Genomic DNA, 26628 nt, shown 5'->3' on the forward strand with positions numbered 1-26628 from the left:
AATCCTTAGGAAAGAAAAGCACCGGGTGCGGTGGCTCAAGCCTGTAATCCCAGCACTTTGGTAGGCCGAGGTGGGTGGATCACAAGGTCAAGAGATCGAACCATCTTAGTCAACATGGTGAAACCCCACCTCTACTAAAAGTACAAAAAAAAAAAATAGCTGGGCATCGTGGCAAGTGCCTGTAATCCCAGCTACTCAGGAGGCTGAGGCAGGAGAATTGCCTGAACCCAGGAGGCAGAGGTTGCAGTGAGCCGAGATCGCGCCATTGCACTCCAGCCTGGGTAACAAGAGCGAAACTCAGTCTCAAAAAAAAAAAAAAAAAAGAAGAAGAGGAAAGAAAAGCAAGGGAGGAGATATAACTAGGCCTGTCCCACCTGCCATCCAGTCTGGGCTCAGAACTCAGTTTTCTAGGTTTCTCTGTGGTCCCCTTGGCCAAGAGGGGGTCTGTTCAGTCAGTTGCAGAGCTTAGGATTTTATTTTTATTTCTCAGGTTCATCTGCCCTCTTCTGGGTGTGACCGTGGAAGAGCTCTCTTTCCTTTTCATATGTCCCAGGTCAGAATTCATGTTTCCTTATCTGAGTGGCAGGGAAATGGAAAGGACCAGAGTCAGGATGGCTGTGAGTGACCCTTGTTGTCAGGTCCAGCTAACAAAAGGGCCTGGAGGAAGTGGCTGTCCCAACCCTGGCAGATCCTAGGTATCTGCAGGGTCTGTGTTATCCTTGGATTTATAATTGTTTTTGTTTTTAATTGCTCTGAAATGAATTTCTTTAGCAGCCAGATAGCTCCATTTAGCCGGTTTGTTCTCTATTTTCCATGTGGAAATGTAGGTTAGGACGGGCACAGTGGCTCACGCCTGTAATCCCAGCACTTTGGGAGGCAGAGGCTGGTGGATCATCTGAGGTCAGACCAGCCTGATCAATATGGTGAAACCCCATCTCTGCTAAAAATACAAAAATTAGTCAGGTGTGGTGGCATGTGCCTGTACTCCCAGCTACTAGAGAGGCTGAGACAGGAGAATTGCTTGAACCCCGGAGGTGCAGGTTGCAGTGAGCTGAGATCACGACACTGAACTCCAGCTTGGGCAACTGAGCAAGACTCTGTCTCAAAACAAAACAAAAAAGGGAAATGTAGGGAAACCTCGGTTTCCTTTTCCTCATCTTTATAACATTGGTTGTAGCCCCTACCTGACTGTACTGTGTGCCTTCATGTGCATTCCCGTCATATGCATTTTCGTCATGGAGATCACCCAAAATAGGTGTTCATAAATAGTAGTGGAAACTTCTCCCTCCTGTTAATCTACCTTCCTTCCATTTAAAGTCATTATAAAATGATAAGGGTGTTGGACAGAGTCCTCCCTCCCTCCTTCCCTTCCTCCTCCTCACTGTGAAAAATTCTAAACAGACATAAAAGTAAAAAGGTAGTAAAATGTACCATCATCAAGACTTATCAGTGCTCAGCAGCTTGCTGTGTTTATTTTTGCTAAAATATTTTAAAGTAACCCCAAATATCATAAATTTTGTATCAAATACTTCAGTGTATATATCTAGAAAATAATATTTTATTGGCCAGGTGTAGTGGCTCATGCCTGTAATCCTAGTGCTTTGGGAGGCCAAGGTGGGAGGATCATTGCAACCCTGGAGTGCAGATCAGCCTGGGCAGCATAGTGAAACCGTGTCTCTACAAATAATAAAATTAGCTGAGTATGGTGGCACACTGATATGGTTTGACATTGTCCCCACCCAAATCTCATCTTGAATTGTAGCTCCCATAATTCCCTCATGTTGTGAGAGGAACCCGGTGGGAGATAACTGAATCATGGGGGTGGAGGTTCCCCCCATACTGTTCTCGTGGTAATGAATAGGTCTCATGAGAGCTGATGGTTTTATAAGGGGAAGCCCCTTTTGCTTGGCTGTCATTCTCTTCTCTCATCTGGTGCCATGATTGTGAGACCTTCCGAGTCACATGGAACTGTGAGTCCATTAAACGTCTTTCTTTTGCAAATTGTCCAGTCTTGGGTATGTCTTTATCAGCAGCATGAAAACAGACTAATACACACACACTTCTAATCCTAGTTACTTGGAAGACTGAGGTGGGAAGATAGCTTGAGCCCACGAGTCTGAGAATGCAGTGAGCGGTGATTATGTCACTGCACACTAGCCTGATTAAGACCCTGTCTCCAAAAAAAGAAAATATTTTCATAACATAATGCCATTCATATACCTAAAAAAACTAACAATAATTCCTTAATAGTAAGTAATACCCAGACCATAGTCATATGTTTTCAATTGCCAGCACAGTCTTTTTATAGTTGATTTGTTCAAATCAAGATCTAAGCATGATAAGTAGACAAAAGCCAGGGCCCCATTTACAGTTATTAGAGTGGAGTGCAGGAATTTCTTCGCCTGGTGCACGGTGACTCAGTTTTACTGATAAAGTGCACCCTGACGTTTGTGGTTTTGACCGTCTGGAAACAACTCCAAATGTCCGTGGCATTTAGCAGTGTCTGCTGAGGCACAAAAGTGAATCCCAGGCACTTCTGAGGCTGTGTCTGGGAGGGAGTGGTTCAGCTAGAGAGTGAACCTAGCTGAGAGCTGGCACTTGGCTCCTCAATGATGCTTTGTTCTCTTTTATTATTCTTCTCTGATTTTGGATTTCACAGACTTGAGCAATTAAAAAGAAGTAGAGTTTTACATAGGATTATTAATCTTTTATTTTGTTAAGTAAGGACATTAGAAAAAAATCTTGGCTGGGCATGATGGCTCATGTCTGTAATCCCAGCACTTTGTGAGGCTGAGGCAGGTGGATCATCTGAGTTCAGGAGTTTGAGACCAGCCTGACCAACATGGTGAAACCCCATCTCTACTTAAAATACAAAAAATTAGCCAGGCGTGGTGGTGCCTGCCTATAATCGCAGTTGCTCGGGAGGCTGAGGCAGGAGAATCACCTGAACCTGGGAGACAGAGGTTGTAGTGAGCCAAGATTGCACCACTGAACTCTAACCCAGGCGACAGAGCAAGAATCCATCTAAAAAAAAAAAAAAAAAAAAAAAGAAATCTATCACTATTATTTCATAAAAGAAAGGGTGTTTTAATACTAAAAGGGTAGGACTGACATGATTTCAGAATAATGGAGCATCTGTTCCAGGAAGTGATAGTTGGCCACCTTATCTTGACATTATATGTGTTCTGTGGTTCTGGTTTTCTTGTTTAGCCATGGATTAGTGAAAAACACTTTGTCACAGTTTGGTATTTGGGAAGCATTCCTCTGCCCAAGATTGCTTAGATAGTAAAATGTGTACAGTGATAAAAATATCATTCTCTTTTGAAAAATAGTTGAGTGGGAGAGGAAACTTGTAGTAAAAGTTGAAAATGAAGTTAACTTGTGATGTAGAGATAGGCACAGAGATGCTTCTGTTTTGAACTGTGACTTAGGGGCCTAATGGGAGCAGGTACAAACATTTCCATATTCTCATATAGGTCTGCGATTGGATCAAAGAATGTCAAGGATTATTCTCTTAAATGTATTAGGCTTCTAGTCCAACTTCCTCTTGGCTCCCAAGAACTTTCATTGATCCTGTTCACATTTCCAAGCCCGCAACTCCTTGTCCTGTACATACAGCCTAATATAAGCGTTAAGCAGATGACCCCTGCATTTACATCTCTTGCCTATTCTGCTCTGCTGAACTTCAGATCAATGTATCCAATTGCCTTCAACAGCTGCATTCAACAGCAGGGAACCTTTACTCTGCATCCTCCTTCTGACTCTTCCTCCTTTCTTCCCCATTGCGCAAAATGGAGACTCGCTCATGCCAGAAACCAGGAGCTCTCCCTGACACATCCATCACCCTCATATTGACCCCTCTAAGATTTTACTTCCAAATATATTTCAATTTATTTACTTCATGCCATTACCATCCCTACCACTCCAGTCTAGGTCACTGCTACCTCTTGCCTGGGCTTCTTACTCCTCCACCTCTACGTTAACCCCTCCAGTCCATTCTTCATCCAGCCAGAATGACTTTCTTAAAATGGAAATTGTGTCACATTGTACCCCCTGTTCAAAGCTCTGAGGGCATTTGAGATAAAATGGGAAAAAAAATTTAACAGAGGTTCCAAAGTCCATGTGGCCTGCCTATTACCCAACCTCAACCTCATCTCAAACAACTTTCCTTTGCATTTACCTTGCTTGATTGATACATGCTGGACTTTGATTTTCTTGAATACTCAAAACTCTTTTCTGATTCAGAGTAGGGAAGACATAGTGTTTCTTCTGCTAGAAAGTCCTTCTCCTCACTCTTTCTGCTGTCTATCTCTTCCCGCTCTGTTTTGTAAGCTCCCTGAGGACAGACCCTAGACTGTTCTGCTCATTAATGAATAGCCAGTGTCTATTCATGAATAGCACGGTCCTTGGCAGAGAGTAGGTGCTTGCTAAATGAGTGAATGAGTATTCCGATTAATACTTCACTTCCCTCATCCCTATAGAAGGACAGAAGGGAGAGGTTGAATATATTTTTTAAAGAAACAAGGTCATATTTTTGCTAGGTCAGCCAAATTGATATTGGGTATTCAGGCAAATATTTACCTGTGTAGTTGTAATAACAGACCTTTCTGTGAAATAAAGTAAATCACATTTAAGTGGGAGCTATGATCAGCTCCATTTTGTCTGTGTTACAATAATTGCCAGGGTGTTTATAAAACTCCTGATTTATGCTAAATCTGTCCATTTCTGGAGGACAGAGATTTATAATATGTCCATTAAAAAAACACTAAGTACTTTATTAGAAAAGACTAAAATCAAATACATGGGAAATGGCCCCATAACTTAAGCTCACACATTTATTACAGTTTTAAAAGAGAAGAGACAACATATTTGTAGAACTGTTTCCTGTAACGCTTTTCAATAAATTAGATAGTTTGCACTTTTGCTTAGCGGAAATGAAACGTGTTCTGAGAATTGTAAGCCCATGTTGAGTTCCCCTTTCACTAATTCCCTTTTAATGCATTATCTCAGTGATTCATTCATAGCACCATATCTTATTGGCTAATGATCTCTACTTTCCAGTTTAGCATCCTACTTCATGCTAACTGAGTCCTTACTTGTATTTTGTGGGTATGATTATCTCAACTATACTGTAAGCTTCTTGTAAATAGCAGTCCATATCTTTTTCTACTTCTGCATTGTAGTTTCCCTGTGTAATAGGCAAAGTCATAGAGCAGTAAAAAAAAACAACCAGCATCTTAGGGGCTTCATTTCCTGTTCAGCCTGCATATCCAATATGGGTTTTCAGGGGAACTCTGACACATCCATCACCCTCATATTCATTCCACTGAGAGTTGTGTTCTCCCAGGGACCCAGGCTAATGAAGGCTTTGTCTTGACACGTCTTTCCCTGATCAAAACAACACTGGGGAAGAAACATGACAAACCCCATAGCTGGATTTTATAGCTCCTGCCAGTGTGTAATGCATATCATTCCACATGCATGTCATTGGCTAGCACAAGTCACAAGGCCATGCCAGACCTCAAAAGGGGTGGGCAAGTGCACCCCTATTGTGTGCCAGCAAAGAAGAGAGTCAAACATAGTGGCTGCTCTGTACTGATGGATCACACTCAGTGCTGCTCAGTTCCAGCTCATGGTGGGATTTCTATCATAACTTTGTTTCACTGAAGTTTGGAAATGCCTGAAGGACTATATGTGGGCTCAAGGTAAACAGAAGACAGTTACTGGTTGAAAAGAGGAAAGTATTGCTACTGTGTGTTTGTACTGTTTCTTGTTTCAACCTCCTTTCTAAAATCTGGAAGGGAAAGCCCTCAAGAATATTTTAAAGTAAAGGAGCCACATGAATATCTGCCTTTATGTAGCAAATAGGTGTGCACTGATTTATCATCTGGTATTCCTCTCAACCTAGTCAACATTTCTGCCAGTGATTTGCATGATTGCAGATGTTGACATGCAGAAAACATTCTCATACTACATGAATTGAAACCAAATTACTGGAGTGAATAATTTGGATAGTAGAATTATGATCCAAAATTATGATCCACCTTGGGCTGGAATAATGGGTTCACTGTGAAGAATAAATGTGTGGTGTTGGGATATAAAGACGAACTACACAACTACAAGATGGCAGAGCTTTGAACAACAGCATATGTTGAAAAGATTCATGATTTTATATTGACATGAATTGTATTCTTATCTGATGGTGGGATATGGTGGACAAATGAACTAAGGGAATGTCTGTCCACATGGCAACATGACACCCAGGCCCATGAAGAAAGGGCTCATGAGTTCTGCTCAGGCAGGTCCTTGAGCTAAGTTTGGCCTGTCAGTGCTTGAGGGACCTTGACAGATGAACCTGCCCAGAGGAGAGTAGTGAGATTACTCAAGGAGCAGATGAAGGGGCTAGGCTAGCTTATCCTAGAGACTAGAGAGACTGGATTGGGGAAATGTGGGATGGGAAGGACAGTCTTCACATGCTCATAGAGCTATCAGGTGGAAGAGGGAATAAACTTTGTCTTGCTGTGGAAGATAGAACAAGGATAGATCATAGCACTGATTTTGACACAAAGGGGAATAGAACTCAGCAAAGTCTATGTCTGCGTTACTCTGTGTTCTAATAGAACTCTGAAGTCTCAGTTAAGTTTCTTGTATGTTACGCTGCAGAGAAGATTCACGATTCCAAAGAGTAGAGTGACCAACTTAGTTTACCCAAGACTCAGAGACTTTTGTAAGACTAGAATCTTCAGTGCTAAAACCAGAAGAATCCCAGGCAGGGTCACCCTACCAAAGAAGATTGCTTTGAATGTCATCTGAGGTCTCTGCCACCTCAGAGATTCTATGATTTCTAAGATAGATGTTTATTTTTCTCAGAAAAATTTCAGGTAAAGCAATGATTCCTATATAGTACTTTTGGTTCCCAGTCCCATGATAATTTAATCACAAAAGACTTTTACATGTACTTTGAGCAGTTATTCCACATTTGTGTTTAGGATTTGATCATTGCCAGTAGATTCATACCCTACAGTTGCATCACATAAATCAGGTGAATATTTCCCTGCAAATTCAAAGTCATTAAGTACATAAATGAGCATTTTAGAAATACAGAACTGTACCTTTCTTAAGAAACCACAGTGGATAATTTAATTGATTGAATTGCTCTTCTTAGATGAAGCTTTACGAAGGTAAACAGTAGAACAGGCTGTTCCATCGTAATGAAATCTCACTTGGATAATACACAATGAAAGAACTATTTGTGTTTAGTGCATCCTTGCAGAAACTTTGTTCCTTTCTTTTAATCATTTATTGTAGATGGGATTCTGAAATAAATTTATGAAATCAATCTGCAACCTTGAAGATATGTTCATTCTTTGGGGTTCAATGTCTGTGTATTTAGGAATAAGACCTTCACAAAGAGGTTTTGTTGTTTTCTCTTGGCGTTCTTCTTGATATATGCCACTTGCCCATTCTAACTGTTCAACTTCAATACAACCATGAGATGGTTTATTGAGGTCCGTCAACTTCCCTAAACCATTTGCCTTATAACACACTTTACAAAAACCGTGTAAACAGAGTCCTTTGAGAAGAGAAGAGTAACTGGTGAATGGACTCTATTTTTTATCTAGTTGGTGATTTATGGAGAAGAGAAAGAGACTCTTCAAGTTTCTGCCTTTCCACCTTATTTCAAAAATAGAAATGCATCGAGGTGAGAGAATCATGGCAAGGCTCTTGATATGGCTTAAGGGTAGTGGCAATAAAAAGGAGTTTTGACTAAGAGGAAAACAGTGGGAAACCAGCTGCTCACTCAAGCCCACTCCACCACATGCTGCCTCCTGCTTTGGTTTGGCATCATGCCTTCTGGGAATTTTCCTTGGATCATCCATCTGACTCTTCTCTCCGCTGTCACACAGAATCACTCTCTATTCTTGGATCTGTGTTGTTCACTATAGTTGATAATAGACTTACTACAGGGCCAGGAAAAAAACCTTGTTGTCATGACGAATAAAGCCAAAAATGGGTACAGTCTTGGACATTCTACTGCTTTAGTTATTAGCCATGCAAGAGAGGTATACAATTGTCTTAGCTTCCTGGTTGCCTCCTGGCTGTATCACTCTGTGTACTGTGGCTATGGTAGCTTCTGAAACTCTAATTGGAAACATAAGCAATGCAGTGTAGGATAGTGACACATCCCCCGGGAGGTCTTATGCAGAAGAGATGCATTTGTTACTAGAATCTGCAGCCCCCCTCACAATCTCATCAATCTGTTTTCACAAGTAACATTCTGGAATGCAAACTGAGTGTGGAATTGTATACTTACCTTGTGTAGCCTTTCACATTGTTTTGAAAAGGAAGTCAGGACTGAGTATTTTTAGTGGACACTGCAATTTTGATCCAGAATATCTGAACATTTTATGAATAATTCCCATGGTAAATATTAGAAATCTATTGTTTAAGTTCAGAAAAAGCCTCGCCAAAGGTAAATAGCATGTGTGCTCATCAATGATAATTAGCTTGCTTTTATTTTACAGTATTCCAGCCATGTTTAAACACCCATGGGGACATGACTGCCCTTTTCCAGGTTCCCACCTGAAGTTATCTAGGTGGACAAAGGTGGAATCCTCCCCCGCCCCCCCACCTTTAAGTGATTGCTTACATCTTCCTTCTTGGTGCTCATTTTTCCTGGATCTGACTCTTTTCTCACACCATCCACATTGAGGCAAGGTGAATATCTCCTCAGCATTTCCCATGATTAGGATGAAGATGATAAATTGATTGTAGAATGGAAACCTACCCTCAAGAGAGAAGTTGGGAAAGAGGATTGAGAAATAATTTGCTTGTGCAGGAAAAAGAACATGAAGAGACTTATGAATGTTGGGTTAGAAAACTCACTGTGATGAGAATGAAGTGTATAAAGTAACTTAGCAATGTCAGTGGTGCAGGAGAAGCTGTAGAGTGGGCCAGTAGTATTGCTCCTGGGACAGACCTTTTCATGAACCTGTCATGCTGGACTGACACTGTGTACACTGCTGCTCTTGCCGTGCTATCCTACACTGGATACAGTGTGGTCTCAGATTTACTGTGACTGTACTTTTTAAAAAATAGTGTTTTAAATGTATGAAAATATGAAAATCTGAATGTTACTGATTGGATTTATACCACGCCAAGAAATTCTCCTTCACATATGCTCAGGGCATTGCTGAAGTGAGATATCACTAGCTTTCTGCCCAATTGCTTTCCATGTCTGCTGAGTTCTCCTGTAGGCTGCCCTGTCAATGTGACACTCAGTGCACATGACCTATGTGCGACCCTTCCTGTCAGCTTCAGTCTATCCCATGCCTGAACTGCACTATCATGTTATAAATCCATCAGAGAGTTCTTGTTTTATTCAAACTGGTATCAAAACAAAATTATCTATCGGCGCCCAAGCCAAGTTTTTCATTTATTTGCTTTTGAAAGACTTTATAAAATAATAATGTACAGCATTTACAGTTATGAGTTTAATTATGCAAGAGAAATTGTCACCAAGTTACTGTTTGGTGTATAACATTTTCCCTTGCAACATCAATCAGATGCAGGCCACCTTTTTTTTTTTTTTTTCCGAGATAGAGTCTTGCTCTGTCACCCAGGCTAGAGTGCAGTGGCACCACAATCTCAGCTCACGGCAGCCTTCGCCTCCCAGGTTCAAATGATTCTCCTGCCTCAGCAGCCTGAGTAGTTGGGATTACAGGCACCCACCACCATGCCCAGGTAATTTTGTATTTTTAGTAGAGATGGGGTTTCACAATGTTGGCCAGCTGGTGTCAAGCTCCTGACCGCAGGTGATCTACCCGCCTTGGCCTCACAAAGTGCTGAGATTACAAGCGTGAGCCACTGTGCCCGGCGTCAGCCCACTTTTTTATTTCTGGTATGAGTTTTGTCTGTCTTTCCTATAGAATTCTCAGGCTCTTAAAACAAGTGCATGCTTCATGTGACCTTTTCATTGAACACACAGAATCACTGCAGGTGCTGTTTTCTCTTAGGCTCTAAAACGTAAAATAGGGAAATGAGTATGAGGGATGCTTCCTTTCTTAAAAGGAATTCTTACAGACTGCAAAAGATAGGCCTCTCATTTCATTTGTATTTAACATCATATATAGTATACATAGTTATACAGATTGAACTTACACAAAGATAATTCAATATACATGCTTTGACTAATCCTACTAGTTGGTTGCCATGTTGCTTAGGTAGTCATTGCAGAGACAGTAAGGTTTGCTTACCCCACCTCTTTGGCTCAGAGAGAGAGAGAGAGAGAGAGAGAGAGAGAGAAAGAGAGACAGAGAGAGAGAGAGAGAGAGAGAGTGTGTGTGTGTGTGTGTGTGTTTGTGTGTGTGTGTGTGTGTGAACATAAAGAGAAAATACAGCCTTCGGAAGAGAACAGGTTTCACTAAAATTGTTTGGAAGGTAATGAGCTAGTATATTCCTTAACATGAAGCCACCACTGTGATGTGCTATCCTTTATCACGTCCTAAGATGGTTGTGTTGTAAACTGGGGTTATGGTATGCTGACTTCATTATCACTGTTCACCCTTATAGCTAAATCATTAAGGATAATAATTAGCATTCTTTCCATATATTTGTAGATTACAGATTTAGCCTGGGATGTGTTTCACTTCAGACAAATTGACAAATTGCTTTTGGATCCACAGAACAATTTATTTGGTTATGTATTTTTTAAAAAATTAGCCTACTTTTCTTTTTAACAAGCAAATGTGTATTGGACACATTATTTGTAAAGTCTATGATAAATAGTGGGAGGGAGGGAATCTCTGTCTTTAAGGAACTTATTATTCAGTGGAAGGATCTAAAGCCCATTAGTTGTGGTGTGCTTGTTAAGTTTCCACATAGGATGAAAACATACATTGGTGATTAACATGTCAAGGTGGTATATATTTAGTTAGGTTTATGTCATATGAAAAGTTTGGTTATACATCCCGATTGGCATATACACATACATTTATTTACATCAGTGGCTTTCAAGCGTGTTTTCTCTCCTAAAGTGGCAGAGACTCTGGCCTAAGTGAAGGAGAGGCAGGAGTCTTACTGTTGGGCCTCTTTATGTCACCTCCTCTCTTCATGCAGTAGCCTTGAGCATGACCTGAAAATCCCTGATTCAGATTGTTTGATATGCAACAGTGTGTCTTAGAACATTAATTATTACAACTATAGTCAATTTCTACAAAGACAACTCAATATACCTGCTTTGAGTAATCCTACTGGTTGGTTGCCATGTTGCTGAAGTAGTCTTGTTTCTAATGGCCTTGCTGTTTTTTCTGAATTCAGGCCTTTCACATCATGCAACCTCTTAGTCAACCACGTGCAGTTTATAGCTTCACTATTTTCTATGGCCAATTTGTCTCTTTGACAATACACATTTATTTTCTTAGTAAATATCTGTGCTTCATCACTTAGAATCTCATCACTTTTCATCTGAATTATTAGGAGAACAGCTACACTAGCTTTCTGCCTTTATTTTTGAAATTGATAGTGAATTTATTCCCTTCTGCTTTGTTACCGGAGGCGTATTCCTAAATCATGAGTCATTTTTTGTTCCTCCCCGTTTAAATTTTAGTGATTTTCGTGGTCCTGGAGATAAAGTTCCAACCTCCTAACATGGCATATCAGTTTGGTCCAGTTCAACCCATTGAATCTCTGATGGGATCCCCCTGTAACTCAGGAACTAGGTTAGAGATGGGAGTCTTTCCTCCAACCTTGTCCTCTGCCTTGTCTCTTTATGTGTGTTGGGCTGTTTTCTATTATAGAACCTTAGTACCTCATTGCCTTGGTACAGGCTATAGCCTTTGCCTGGCACAGCCTTCCACAAGCTTCAATAATTCCTCCTCCTTTTATTCCCCCCACCAAAATTCAGCTTAGGTTTTACTTCTTTTATAAACATTTCCTGATTGCTTCCAGACTAAGAGCTCTTCCTCTATGTTCTCTCTCTCCATTCAAAATATATCCCAGCACGTATTTTTGTTAGAATTCTATTGCACGGATTTGTAACAATTTTCCATCTCCTCTCATAAGAATGTGTCTCTGATGGCCAGGACTGTATCCTGTTCATGGTTGTATTCTCTGTATTATATCATCTATCAAGGCAGCTTTCTTAAATATTTTATTTAAAAAAATGTGAATGTGGGCCCCTCTTATTAAATTGATCTCCTCTGTTATGGTTTGAATGTTTGTGACCCCACAATTTATATATTGAATCTCTAACCCTCAATGTGATTATTCTTGGAGATGAGGCCTTTTGGAGGTAATTAGGGGTAGATGAGGTTATGAGGATAGGGTCTTCACGATGGGATTAGTACTCTGAGAATAAGAGACACCAGAATACTCTCTTCCTCTCCTTCTGTACACACCCTGAGAAAAGGCCATGTGAGGACACAATGAGAAGGTGGCTGTTTGTAATCCCAGAAGCCAGGAAGGGAGCTCCCACAAACACCCAAGCATGTCGACACCCTGATCTCAGACTTCTAGCCTCCAGCACTATGAGAAAATAAGTTTCTGTTGCTTAAGCTACCTAGTCTGTGATATTTTATTATGGCAGTCCTAGCAGAATTATACACCCTCAGGGGAAGAACTGCTTGTATATCATTTTGTTTACTATCTTTATGTTAGATTTCTAGTTCTGGAAAGTATTCTCTTTAGTTATATGGTAATTCAACATTTAACAACAGGTTTTTTAAATTAAAAAAAGTAGTACATACTTGATGTGCAAGATTTGGAATGCAAACACACACACACCCCACAATGAAAATATCACCCATAACCTAACAGAGAATCACCGTTAATCACTGTTAATATTTGTGTTTGTCTTCTAGTATATATTATACAGTATGAATTACATGCATACACACACAGACACACACACACACACATATTCCACAAAAATATGATCATACTATACCCCAAAGCCATAAATATAACTTACACTTATATACTTTATATGGATGTTCATTTTGTTTAGCATCACAGGGTGCACATTTTGCTATGACAGCAATTATTCTTCTGTGACATTATTTTGGGTATACAATTTTCCATTTGATAAATACATAATTCTACTTTAGATGTAATTTTTGGTCTATATTCTTCTGAGATATTTAAACATTTATTAGTTTACTGGTTCCTCTCATCCAAGTGTTTATTACTCCCTCAAAGTTTACTTAGTTTCTTACAGTTCAGGTATGGCAACTTTTCACAAGAGTATCACAAAGAATCTTAAAAATCATTTATTCTTTCATTGATTGATAAATATTTATTAAGTACCTACTGGGTAGTAGGAACTGTGTTTGTATTTCTGGGGATATTCAGTAAAATGTAGCAAGAATTCTTAAAATATATGTGGTGTTTGTTCCAGTTATTGTGCTTTTAGAAACTTATTGCTAGGAAATAATTGTATATGCCCAAACAGACTTGTGTACTCAGATGTTCATTGCAGCATGGAGAGCAAAGAAATGGCAATGACCTAAATTTCCAACAGTAGGGAAATATCTGAAATAATTGTGGCCCATCCATATGGTGGAATGTTTTTCAGTCATTGAAAATACCCTTCTCAGAGAATAAGAATATGAGAATTGCTTAGAATAGAATGTTAAGTGAAAAAAATAGGTTACAAAATTATGTGTACAACATGTGATCCCTGTTATATTCAAAAATCAGAACAAAAGACTATTTATAGAAAATAAAATACCAAAATATGGTTTGCTTTTCTAATAGCTGGATTCCTGATAATTTTTATTTTTGTCTATTCATGATTATCTATGGAAAATATACATTGCCTTTGTGATTAAAAATGTTTTGAGCAATTAAAAATGTTCAAGATGGTTTATTAATTTCAGAGATACGGATCACCTGTTATTGGAATCATTGTTTCATTTCGGTGAAGTGAAATGCTTCAAACATTGATTGAATTCTCACCTTCATAGTGATACCAGAAACGTTTTTGGAGTGTTTTTGTTGAAGGGAAGCCCACCAAGGAAGCAGGGGAGGCACCACTAATATACCCTAAACACTTGCTCTTCCAGACTTAGTCTAGCAGTCAACTCTCCTGGCAAGTTCTCTGCATCTTATCTGAGTACCACAAACACAAATCCAGTATACTGTGTTATTATCACACAGTGTTGCTATTGTTTGTTTGTTTTCTTTCCTGGATTGTGTTGGAGCTTACCAAGGTACTTGGTTTATAGCATCCAGTAAAATGTTGAATCCATGAATGCAGAAGTGAATGACTAATCCAATGCCAGCATTGCTCAATTCCCCCTGAGTCCCCTATACCTGAGCAAACCAAAGCTGTTATATTGGACTTGTTGGAGTGATATCAGCCTTGCTTAATAGAGAAGCAACTCAAGTCAGGATATCGGATGTATTGTGTCTGTACAACCTTGGTGAATGTTTTTCACATGCTCCTCAGACATTGTTCTCCCTGGCTGGCTCTTGCATGATCCTATTAGCTCTTGCATTTCAGAAGTGAGAATTGTTAAGCAACAAGGAGGCTGCCTGCTCTGTGGTTCGGCATCTGACATTATTTGGTCCTAAGCTCTGTGATGGAGCTGATCTGTTTCTGTATACTTGTCTTTTTGGGGTGGATTGGAGGAGGCTGCTGGGTTCTCAGACCTCAAAAGCCTAATAAAAGAACAACCATATAGTAAAAGTTATCAGGGAGAGAGGGCATTGTTTCTTATGTGGCAGCGCAAAAAATGAGCTCTGGGCTAGAAGGAGGGGCCCTGCTAATAAAGAGTTGGCCCTGTGAGGGCTCTGATGCTCTTCTTGTCATACAAAAAAACTGGAACCCCTGAGCAGATGGCTGGAGCACAGGACTCTCTGTTAACTTCAAATTCCATTACTGTAATGTAGGATTCATTCATAGGAGATGGGTCACATTCTGGCTCACAATGCCATGCCCATAATTCCTGCTGGAATCAGTGGGAGCCATGGGTTCACAAGCTGAGGGCAGTCTGGTTTCCTTCGATAAGGAGTACAGAGTGTGTGTGTGTTTGTGTGTGTGTTTGAGTCTGTATGTGATAGAGAAAGTGTATGTGTGTCAGAGGAGAGAAAGAGAATGAGAAACACTAAGAATTGGCCTTTTCCAAGAGGAAGGATTAAAGACATCCCCTTCTGTTCTGGGATAGCCCTTTCTTTGCTGTTATGAATAGCTCTACTAATAGAAAGAATTAACAAGTGCTCCATCTGTCATAAATCCCATTTAATATTCATGCCTGAAATAAACTCAGTTCTTGCCCTAATCTGGCTTGCTGAGTGTTCCTTCTCAGCCCCAGGGAAAGGATTATTCAGATGGGATCGATTCCAAATATTTGGAGAGAAGAGGGTGGAGGTAGAGAAAATGAAAAAGCTGATTCTGCCTTCCAAGGAGTTTAATTGATGCCACTGCCTTCTAGCCCTGAATTGTCTTGTGGCAAATGGCCCATGGAGTTATCTGAAGCATACCACCTCCTGTTAACAAAGGCCATTCAAGGTCACCATGACTGGCTTCATTTTCGAAGTGTCTCTTCCTACCCTGCCTGAGCAAATCTTAACTTCCATTTTGTTTCCTGATAAGACTGCCTTTCTGCACAGGATTTGGAAAGCCTCTTCTATTTAATATTTAGTTTTACAGACCATTGCCAAGAAGCTATTTGAATTGTCCAGACACAGAACTGTACATATTTTCTGTTTTATATAGGAACTCTTCCATGAAAGATAGTAGAGAATTAAGTATTATGATTTGGCAAAACCAAGCTGACACGGATGTGTTGTCAGTATCCTTGGGCAATGCAGGACCCATAAAACTGTGGCTCAGGTGTGGCACCTCACTCCCACCTTAGTGAACCTTAGTGCCAAGAACTCACTCGCTTAACTGACATAACTTTATAGCAAATGTTGATATATTATAGGGCAAAAGGCCACACCGTCTTCTTTAAAATTATTTCAGATATTCTTGTTCCTTTGCTTTTTCATATTAATTTTAGAATCATACTATCAAATTTTAATCAAAATTATTTTTGGGTTGGGTTGCATTTACTGAATTTATAGATTACTTTGGAGAGTTGGAGTTGTTCTTTATAGAGCCCTGAGTCTTCTCATACATTGATATCTCTCTCCATTTACTTGATCTTATTTCGTATCTTTGCATAAAGTTTAATAATTTCCCCATGAATGTCTTGGACATATTCTTCCAGTGCATAATTCAGTGCCTGCTATGTGGTAGATATTCAATACATTTTTACTGAATGAATATGTTTCGTTGCTAGTGTGAATGGAATAAGCGTTCAACGAATGTGTGTGTGTGTGTGTGTGTGTGTGTATTTATTTATTTATCTTGGAACCTTTCTGAAGCATGTTTCTCTATTCTTTTTTTTTTTTTTTTTCTTTTTGAGATAGAGTTTCGCTCTTGTCGCCCAGGCTGGAGTGCAATAGTGCTATCTCGGCTCACTGTAATCTCTGCCTCCCAGGTTCAAATGATTCTCCTTCCTCAGCTTCCCAAGTAGCTGGGACTACAGGCATGTACCACTACACCAGGTTAATTCTGTATTTTCAGTAGAGACTAGGTTTCGCCATGTTGGCCAGACTACTATCAAACTGCTGGTCTCAGGTAATCCACTTGCCTCAGCCTCCCAAAATGCTGGGATTACAGGCATGAGCCACTGTGCCCAGCCCATGGTTTTCTATTCTAATAATATGGTACATTTTCTTGGATTTTCTGTGTATATAATAATTTGGTCTGAAAAATCAGACGCTTTTTTTTTCTTTCTAATTGTTATGCATTTAGTTTTCTTTATTGGCTTATTTTATTTGATATAATCTCCAGTACAGTGTTGAATAGAAATGATGATAGGAGTATCCATTTCTATTCCTGAATTTAATGGGAAATTGAAATCTCACTATAATACGTCTGCTTTCAATAGATGCCAATTATCAAATTAAGGACTTTTCTAATTTTCTAAGTGTTTTCATATGTTAAAATCATGGATAGGTTTCAAAGTTGATTAAATGCTTTTTAAAAAATACCTGATTAGATGTACTAACATTTTATTTCGTTTTTTTTGGCCTCTATGTTCACTTGATGTTCATTCTTTGGTCACAGGTGCAAATACAAATATTGGTGGAAATACAGCATAGTGGTTAATAACCCACACTCAGAAGTGAGACTATTCTAGGTTTGAATTCTTGTTCTATCGTTCTGACTACTAACTTGAGTAAATTACTTATGTTATTTATGCCTCAGTTTCCTTATCTCCAAATGGAGTTAATAATAACACCAACCATATGGGGTTTTTTGGATAAATTAAATGAAATAATCCAAGTAAGGCCAGGCATGGTAGCTCACACTTGTAATCCCAGCACTTTGGGAGGCCAAGGCAGGTGGATCACTTGAGGTCAAAAGTTCAAAACCATCCAGAGCAACATGGTGAAACCCTGTCTCTACTAAAAATTAGCCAGGCATGATGGTGTATGCCTGTAATCCTAACTGCTTGGGAGGCTAGGCAGGAGAATCACTTGAAGCCGGGAGGCAGAGGTTGCAGTGAGCTGAAATGGCAAAAAAAAAAAAAAAAAAAAGAATAATCCAGGTAAAACTCTAGAACAGTTCCCAGTGCCTTGTTGAACATTTACTGTATGTCAACTGCATTTTCTTCTTTCTATTACTATTATTTCCCAGACTCCTCTTGTTTAGTTTTGGTGTTAAGGTTATAATAGTACCTAAAGGAAGACTGAGAAATTTCTATTTTATTTTTCAATATAGTTTATATAAAATTAAGATTTTATGTTTCTTGAAGCTTTGGTAATACTCTTTAGTAGAAATCATCTGACTTTAGAAAATTTGTATGGATAAAATTTGGGGATAGTCTTTAAAATTATAGACTTACTCATGTTTTTATTTCTTTTTGAATTAATATTGGCAAATTTATCTAAAATTATAAATTTATTTCTCAAAATTTGGGTTTATAGTATTCATTTAAGATTAGTTTTGAATCTGTAGTTCATCTGAAATGATGTTCTGCTTTCTACTGCTGCTGCCATTGTTTAACTTATACAATCTCCTTTCCTTGACCCATCTCACCAAAAAATCATCTATTTGATTTCCCATTTCAGAAAAAGAGCTTAGTTTTATTATTCTTTTCTATTGTTTCTTACTTTATGTTTATTATTATCATTATTATTTGGGATAGGGTCTTGTTTTGTCATCCAGACTGGAGTGCACTGTCTCAGCTTACTGCAACCAACCTCTACCTTCTGGGCTCAAGGGCTTGATCTTCCCACATCAGTTTCCTGATTAGCTGGAACCATAGATGTATGCCACCATGCCCAACTAATTATATACTATTACATTTTATTTAAATGTAATTTAATGTAATAAATATAATAAATATATAATATATAACATAATAAATAAATGTAATAAATAATATATAATATAATACATATATTACATTTATTTAAAATGTAATTTTTTATATTACATTCTTTTTTTTTTTTTGAGAAGGAGTCTTGATCTGTTGCCCAGGCTGGAGTGCAGTGGCACGATCTCAGCTCACTGCAACCTCCGCCTCCCAAGTTCAAGCGATTCTTCTGCCTCAGCCTCCCCACTAACTGGGGTTGCAGGCATGCACCACCACACCCAGCTGATTTTTGTATTTTTAGTAGAGATGTGGTTTCACCATATTGGCCAGGCTAGTCTTGAACTCCTGACCTCGTGATCCACCCACCTCACCCTCCCAAAGTGCGGGGATTACAGGCATGAGCCATTGTGCCTGGCACATTTTTTATATTTCTGATAGCAATGGAGTTTCACCATGTTGCCCAGGCTGGTCTCAAACTCCCGAGGTCAAGTGATCCATTCACCTCAGCCTCCCAAAGTCCCCTTATATTTATTATATGCATGCATCTACTTTCTTCAAGTTTCATCTTTCTCTTTCTAACTTGTTGAATTGAATGCTTACTTCACCTTATTTCTAGTTCAATGTGATATGTGTGTGTGTGTATGTGTGTGTTTAATTTTTCCCTTTAATGCTGCTTTAGGCATATCACACATTTTGACGGGTTGTGCTGGTAATTTCTATCATGAGTTATTAACTCACAAGTCATTTGGAAATATGTTTTCTTTGTGTGGCATCATGGAAGTATATTTGATCTTTCTTCTTGGTTTTTGACAGAACTCCTGAATTTCTTGTAATTCTGAGAGATAAGGGTGATAGGAACATATTTTGTTCTAATGAAGTGACTCTTGGTTGGGCCCTTAGATCACTTCAGGGTGGGGCCTAGTCACCAGAAGCCTTGATTAGAAGCCTGAAACTTTCAGCCCCATCCCTCAACCTCCAAGTAGTAAGAAGGGGCTGGAGATTGAGTTAATATTTGATCATTCCTTTGTGATTTAACTTCCATAAAAATTCCTAAACAATGGGGTTTCGGGAGCTTCTGGGTTGGTGAATGCCTCCATATACTGGAAGAGTGGCACATCCCAACTACACAGGACAGAGGCTCCTGTGCTTGGGACACATCTGGACTTCACTCTACATACCTGTTCATTTGGTTCATTTGTACCCCTTATAATAAACCAGTAAGTGTAAGTAAGGTGCTTTCCTGAGCTCTGTGAGGTGTTCACAGCCTAAAGGAGGGGATTATGGGATTCTACAACCTTGTAGCTAAGTCAGATGGAGGCATCAGTTATGTGACTGATTCATGGTACTGAGTCCTTAAACCTTTGGTGTGTGATACTAGCTCTGGTTAGTTAGTGTCAGAATTGAACTGAATTATAGAATACCTAGTTGGTGCCAAGGAATCGTAGAATTGGTTGTGGGTGTGGAAAATCCCCTACACATTTGGTGTCAGAATCTGTTGATGTCAGGGGAAAAAGCACCCCTCATTTGGCATGTGTGTTCCATTGTTTGAAAGTTATGTTTTTCTGCTTCATCTCAGAATTCTAAATGCTATTTAGGTCAATACTGATTATTATAATTATGTGAATCTTCTGTGTCTTACCAATTTTTGGTTTAGGTGACATTGCTTCTGACAAAGATGTAGTAAAATTTACCTCTGTGATTTTTTTCATTTTTCCCCCTTATAATCTTGTAGCTTTTTGCTTTATATATTTTGAGACCTTATTGTCTAGCACAACAGTCAGGGTCATTCTATCTTCCTGAAAAATATTTCCCTTCTCATTTAGTGTGTTTAATACTAATAACTCTGTTTGTCTTAAATTCCATTTTGTCTGATTGTAATAAGGCTCTCCTAGCTTTCTTGCACTTACTATTTGCCTGGCACATCTTTTTCAACCGTACCTTGTAAATATCATACAGTGGGAATTTCAAAAATTCCAGCCTGAGACTATAACCAGTGGTTTTAATTTATTTTTACATTTATTGCTAGTATATTTGGATTTATTTTTTCCATCTAATTTTTTTTTTTTGCATTGTTCTCCTTTCCTTTTGCCCTTTTTGTCCTTTTGAGTTTTCTTTGTTTTTCCTTTTCTTCTTTTCCTGGTTTGGGAGTTATACTTTTTATTTCTATTAGTGATAATCTTTAAATTCTTGTCATTAATACTTGACTAAGTTTCAAGTTGATGTTTCCCAAGCAATGTGAGTATTTCCACTTGTCTGTTCAGTTTTATTGAGTTACACTTGACAAATAAAAATTGTGTATGTTTAAGGTATACAGTGCAGTGATTTGACCTACATATACATTGCGAAATCATCACCAGATTCAAGTGAATTAATGCAATTCATCACCTCACATAGTTACTTTTTTATGTACTGAGAATACTATAGATCGTTTCTCTTAGAAGATTTGAAGTATACCAGATAGTACTATTATTAACTATAACCACCAGGCTGGCTGTACATTAGATTCCCAGAACTTACCTATCATATACTTGAAAGTTTATATCCTTTATTTTGCCATCTTCCCATTCCCTGTCCACCTAGCCCCTGGAAATCACCATCTACTCTTGGCTTTTATGAGTTCAATTTTTTAAAGATTCCACGTATAAGTGAGGTCATACGTGAGGTCATAAGTGAGTGTTTTTCTTTCTGTGTCTGGCTTATTTCACTTAGAATAATGTCCTTTGGGTTCATCCATATTGTTAAAAATGGCAAAATTTCCTTCCTTTTTTATAGTCATATGTATATATGAATATATATATATGTGTGTGAGTATATATCTAAAATGATATATATACATATATGTATATAATATGTATACATACATGGAATTTATATGGAATAATTTATATATCCCATTATATGTGGAATTTATATATATGTAAAATATGTAATTTTGTGGATTATTTCACGTTTTCTTTATCCATTCATCTGAGAATGTCCACTTTTTAAACTCAGCTCCATTTCCATGTTGTTAATGACTACTACTTTCCACTTCCATTTGAGGAACTTTCCATTTCCATGTTGTTAGTGACTACTACTGTCTTCTATCTAGTTCTAACTCCTCATTAGTTGTCTGAATTATTATTGTGCTTTGTTTACAGTCAATTCTGTTTATCACCATATGTGCTGATATTTGTGTTCATCGTTGCATCTTGCTTTTTACTTCTTTGTTCTGGACTAAATTTCCTCAATGAGGTATATTTGTAGTAGATATTTCAGTGAGAGTCTCTGAATGGTAAATTCTTCTTGCCTTGCCCATAAGTATCTTTATTTTCCTCTCTTGGAGTTTTGTTGAGTTAGGTATTGTATTCTAAGTTGGCAGTTGTTTTCTCACAATAATATGAAAATACAATTTGATTTTCCTGTGGGATATTCTGTTGCTAATGGGAAGTCTGCTGAAGATCCAGCTGTCATATATTTTTTAGGCAATTTGTTTCTTCTCTCTGTTTGCTTGGGAGACTTTCTGTTGTTTTTGGTATTTTGCAAGTTTGCCACAATGTGTCTAGTAGTAGATTCATTTTCATTTATCCTCTTCAGCACTTGGGTACTTTTTCATTCTGAGAAATTACACATTCAGTTCTGGAAAAGTCTTAACCATTGTCTTTTCATATGTTACCCTCTTTCTCTCTTTTTTCTCTTTTGGAAGATTTATTTTGGATTTTCATACTCTAGCCTTTGTATCTCTTAACTACTTTCGAATTTCCCATCTTTTATTATTCTCTGCTATATTCTGCATAATTTCTTTAGATCTAGTTCCCATTTATCTAATATTCTCCTCAATTCTGTTTAATCTGCCACACACCTTGAGGTTCTAGTTTTATTATTGTTATTTTTGAGACAAGGTCTCACTCTGTCACCCAGGCTGGAGTGCAGTGGTGTGATCGCAGCTCACTGGAACTTGGGCCTCCTGGTTTGAAGTGATTCTTATGCCTCAGCCTCCCAAGTAGCTGGGATTACAGGCATGCACCACTACATTCAGCTAATTTTTGTACTTTTAGTAGAGATGGGGTTTTGCCATATTGGCCAGGCTAGTCTAGAAACCATGGCCTCAAGTGATCCGCCCACCTCAGCCTCCCAAAGTGCTGGAATTACAGGTGTGAGCCACCATGACTGGCCTTCAGCTTCTAATTTTAAACACTATATTTTCATTCCTATAAATTCTGCTTTAAAAAAAATCTGTCCTGTTTCATGCTTTTATTATTATATTTTTTATCAAAGTTTTAATAATTTTAAATATATGTATTTTTTAGTCTGTTTTGGTTCTCTTCTCTCCTAGTACTTGGAATGACAATTCTCTCATGTATTAATTACATCTGCTGGCATTGCATTCCCTCTTGGTCCTGTATTCTTTGTGTGTGTGTGTGTGTGTGTGTGTGTGTGTGTGTGTGTACTGTAATACTTCATTTTTATTTATTTTTTTGTTGTTGTTTTAATACTTTATTTTTAAATAGAGTTCATTATCAGCAGTGTTTTTTTTTTTCTTGTGGGATTTCTGTGTTCTCAGTTGGTTTAAGTGTCCCTTCAAGAAATAGGCTACACATGGTTTCGGGAAAGTCAAATATTTCTTGCTATTTGTTACAACAGAGAGGATATAGCTAGCAGCCACTGAGAGACGAAATCTCAAGTGAGCAAGGAGAAAATTAATAGAGGAAGGTCCTAGAGAAAGTGAGAAGCTAAAGGACGAGGAGCCAGGTACAGTATAACTTTATAAAAAGGAAGAGGAGTATGTCTTTCTTTTCAGTATAAGGGAAGGTAAAATTCCAATGAAAAATGCAGAAATATTTTGAGTAAAAAACTTGAGAGAGTCCTCAAGAAATGATTTATTCTTAGAATGACAAGAGATAAGTTTTTCTTTGCAGGTTAGGCAGTCAGACAGTTATGTGTCTGAGGAGACTAATGCTGTTAGAAGTGCTGAAGGGCAACAGGAAAAATTAATAGAAAGGATTGTCAAGAAGGAGTGAGGGCCCAGCCAGGATTTAGAGAAAATAAACTTGTGGGATACAATCTATGTGCTTTGGTGATTTTTCCCACACTACTTGGCAGCTATGGATAGAGGGAAGAAAAGTATGAGTTTGCCAGATTTGATGATTGACAATCCAGTCACAGGAGGCAGTTTGGGAGTGAGCAATTCTAAGATTCCTGCAAAAGCCCCATTTAAATCATTTATAATGGATTCCTGGCTGGGTAAGGGTCAAAAGAAGCCAGAAAGACTCTGATGAATGAGGAGACAAAAGAAGACTCTAGAAAATGGAGACTCAGCAAAGGTGAAGACAGATCAGCAGGAGTGAGAGAGCTGTGGGGTAAGAAGTGAAGGAGGTGAGGTCAGGAAAGGAGATTTTCCAGCTTGTGGTCTTGGCCATGAAATAGTTCTCATTGCCGAGCATACCAGTAATTATTTGTGGCTCGGTTATTTCCTAGATCCATGCTTTCTGGAGGAAAAGTTAGTGGCTCTGAGCTATAGCCTGGGGTCTCTCAGCTATAACTATCTATTGTAAAAAGTGAGAATGTCCTCAGCAAACTGACATAAGAACAGAAAATCAAACACTGCATGTTCTCACTCGTAGACAGGTGTTGAACAATGAGAACACACGGACACGGGGAGGGGAGCATCACACACTGGGGTCTGTTGGGGGGGACTAGGGGAGGGACAGCAGGGGGTAGGGAATTGGGGAGGGATAAAAAGGGGAGAAATGTCAAATATGGGTGGGGGGGGATGGCAGCAGCAAACCACATTGCCATGTATGTACCTGTGCAACAATCCTGCATGTTCTGCACATGTACCCCAGAGCCTAAAGTGCAAATATATGTATGTGTGTATATATATATATATATATATATGAGAATGTCAGCCTTGCAGAACTGTCACACTACTTTTTTTTTTAAGATACATATTAGGTGTTCAGCAATTTAAAATATCTCCAGGGATTTTGTTAGAAATTGTCATATTCTAAAGCCATGAAGGTGTCTATCATGGCAAATATTTTAACATCGCTTGAGGATGTTGAGCCCCATTTCTTCAAATGCTTGCCCATGATTCCTGGAACCTTTGCTTTCTGGTTGAAGCCTTGGCTTAGCATGTGCAGCAAATAACACAGAACACAGCCACTCCCTGACAGCACCTCCCCTCACCTCTGCTGTGACTTACGTTTTCCTCAGTAAGCTGGCTGCCACCTCTGCAGCTGCCCTTTGGAGTATTTCTCCAGAGTGCTGACTGTCATTAGCAGTGCTGTGGCTTGGCTGTTCTCTGTGCCAACTGTGTTTGTGTCTGCCCTCCCTTTCCATAGGATGTCCTGGTGTGCTTCGTGCTTCACAGTGGCCTTTGTGAGTCTCTGTCAGCATTTCTTTCCTTTTTGCTTTCTTTGTCTGGGTGGTTTCTAGAAGGGAGCAGAACTTTGTTGCTCAGTCATCACTGGCTGTGATGTGGGAAGTCAGAATAGTTCTTTACCTTTTCTTGTTAATTTGTGATCTTTACGCTTCAAAATGCTGAGAGTGTTTGGAAGGAAAAGATTCACAGGAAGAAATGAATTTAACCAAGATATTAGGCTGGGATGGGACACACTTCCAGTCCAATCTTGCTGTCCACTGGCTGTAGGGAGGGGTCACTTCACTGTGCCGTTTCATTGGGACTTATTTTGGCATCCTCATCCTGAGTTAAGTGTAGAAAATGCAGTGATGGGATTGCATTAGCCTTCAAAAAGGTGCTTATTTGTGACTGGCCTACTTAGAAAAATGGAGTGGAAAAAAAAAAAGAAGTGTTTTGATGCAGAAAGAAAAATAAGGTAGTAGAAGGTAGAAATAGAGAACCACAGTGAAAGACCAAGCAGATGGGCTGTATCAGCTCTAAAATGTCCCTGGACTATGTTCTTCCTGGCTGTGTCCTGGATTTTCCATTCTTGCTGACATTTGCAAGTCATAAATCAAGGGGGTATTCTAGAAAAGCCTTACGGTTTTGTTGAAATATGAGCAGCCAGGAGAGCCTCTGGGTGGAGCAGGACTTGCAGGTGCTGGAGGTGGGCGGGCAGGACATGAGTTGAATAGCAGGCAGGGATATTAGGCAGTGTGGCCATTGCCTATGGAGACCAAAATTTTACCTTTTTAAAAGAAACTTTGGGATTTTGGCCTGTAAAGGACAGACCAGTGAGTCATTTCTGTTGGGCTGGGATGGGAAATTACTAGTTTTTGGTCTTAAGATTCTGAAAGTCTGCAGATGTGCAACCATAGTCTTTTTTATTCCCTTTTGCTTTGCCTTTAAAAAACTTTACTGTTAACAAAACCTTGCCTATTCTGCCCCAGGTGGATCAAATCCTTTTTCTCATATTTGATGCCATAATAGTCTTGAGAATTATCTAGACACTTTTCAGACTAAGAAGCTGTGTCTTACCCAAATTCCTGTCCTCATGACAGGTTTTCCCAAAATCTAGGACCAATTCCTGATCAACTGCTTTACATAATCAGATCAGTCATGGCTTCAGTTCTGTGCATCTTCTAACACTTGACATGGACTTTTATCTTAAGGGGTTTCTTTCTGGAGTCCTTTAAGGACTATTCTTAATTGCTTGATGCCATAGGCTGTGGGCTGTAACTGTGAGAGAGGTACTGTGCTAATCTCTAGACATACATGATTTTATTTACATTTTACAACCCTGTGAAGTAGGTATTATTATTCTCATTTAATGGCATAATAAAATGAGGTCCAGAAGAGTTACATAAAGTGACCTGACGTCATGCAGTTGGTAGTGGCTGAGCTAGGATTTGAACCCAGATCTATCCTACCTCAAAGCCTAAATGCCTAACCAGTCTGCTGGAGACTCAATCTGGAGTTCATGCCCCTGTCACCCCTAGATTCTATGTGAACTTTTTGTACATGTGTCTTTCTGGGAAGAAGGATCCTGGTCTATATCATATTTTCAAAGGGCTATGATTCCACAAAGCTAAGAACACTGTACTCAACTATTAGAGTTGGTAGATCAGTTAGGATACTTTTGGTGGCAAACAAAGCAGAACATAACTCAAACTGGCTATGTCAGTGTTCACACATGGTTTAATCAGGATTTCTGCTCCATTTCTCTGTAACGGTCCTGGCTTCATCCTCCTCCATGTGCAGGCTTTGTCCTTAGGCTTCCTGTATTGATAGCAAAATGCCTGTAACAGTTCCAGGTCCAATGTCTACACACAGAGGTCCAAAAGAAGAGCATTTCTCTCCTCTCTACTGTCC

The 26628-nt window shown here is 39.0% G+C and overlaps 1 protein-coding gene across 1 annotated transcript; it reads right to left on the reverse strand.

The window, feature by feature from the left end:
• Positions 1-1636: 1636 nt before the first annotated feature.
• On the reverse strand, positions 1637-24800 carry LOC116532004. The gene is made up of 2 exons (XM_032251054.1): positions 24559-24800; positions 1637-2170 (listed from the first exon to the last, which is right to left on the reverse strand). The coding sequence occupies exons 1-2, from the start codon at positions 24750-24752 to the stop codon at positions 1777-1779; spliced, it is 588 nt and encodes a 195-aa protein (XP_032106945.1). The 5' UTR covers positions 24753-24800; the 3' UTR covers positions 1637-1776.
• Positions 24801-26628: the final 1828 nt, after the last annotated feature.

This window comes from Sapajus apella, unplaced genomic scaffold (assembly GCF_009761245.1).
Source record: "Sapajus apella isolate SASKATOON/1434 unplaced genomic scaffold, GSC_monkey_1.0 scaffold74, whole genome shotgun sequence".
Lineage (NCBI taxonomy): Eukaryota > Metazoa > Chordata > Mammalia > Primates > Cebidae > Sapajus > Sapajus apella.

Bases quoted from the DNA above. Each gene is read 5' to 3' on its own strand.
- LOC116532004 (XM_032251054.1), bottom strand. From the start codon at position 24,752: ATGCTGACAGAGACTCACAAAGGCCACTGTGAAGCACGAAGCACACCA. The intron at 2,171-24,558 runs GTAAGTCACAGC...TTTTGGAGACAG, and splicing joins GCCAGCTTACTGAGGAAAAC to GGTCTTAATCAGGCTAGTGT.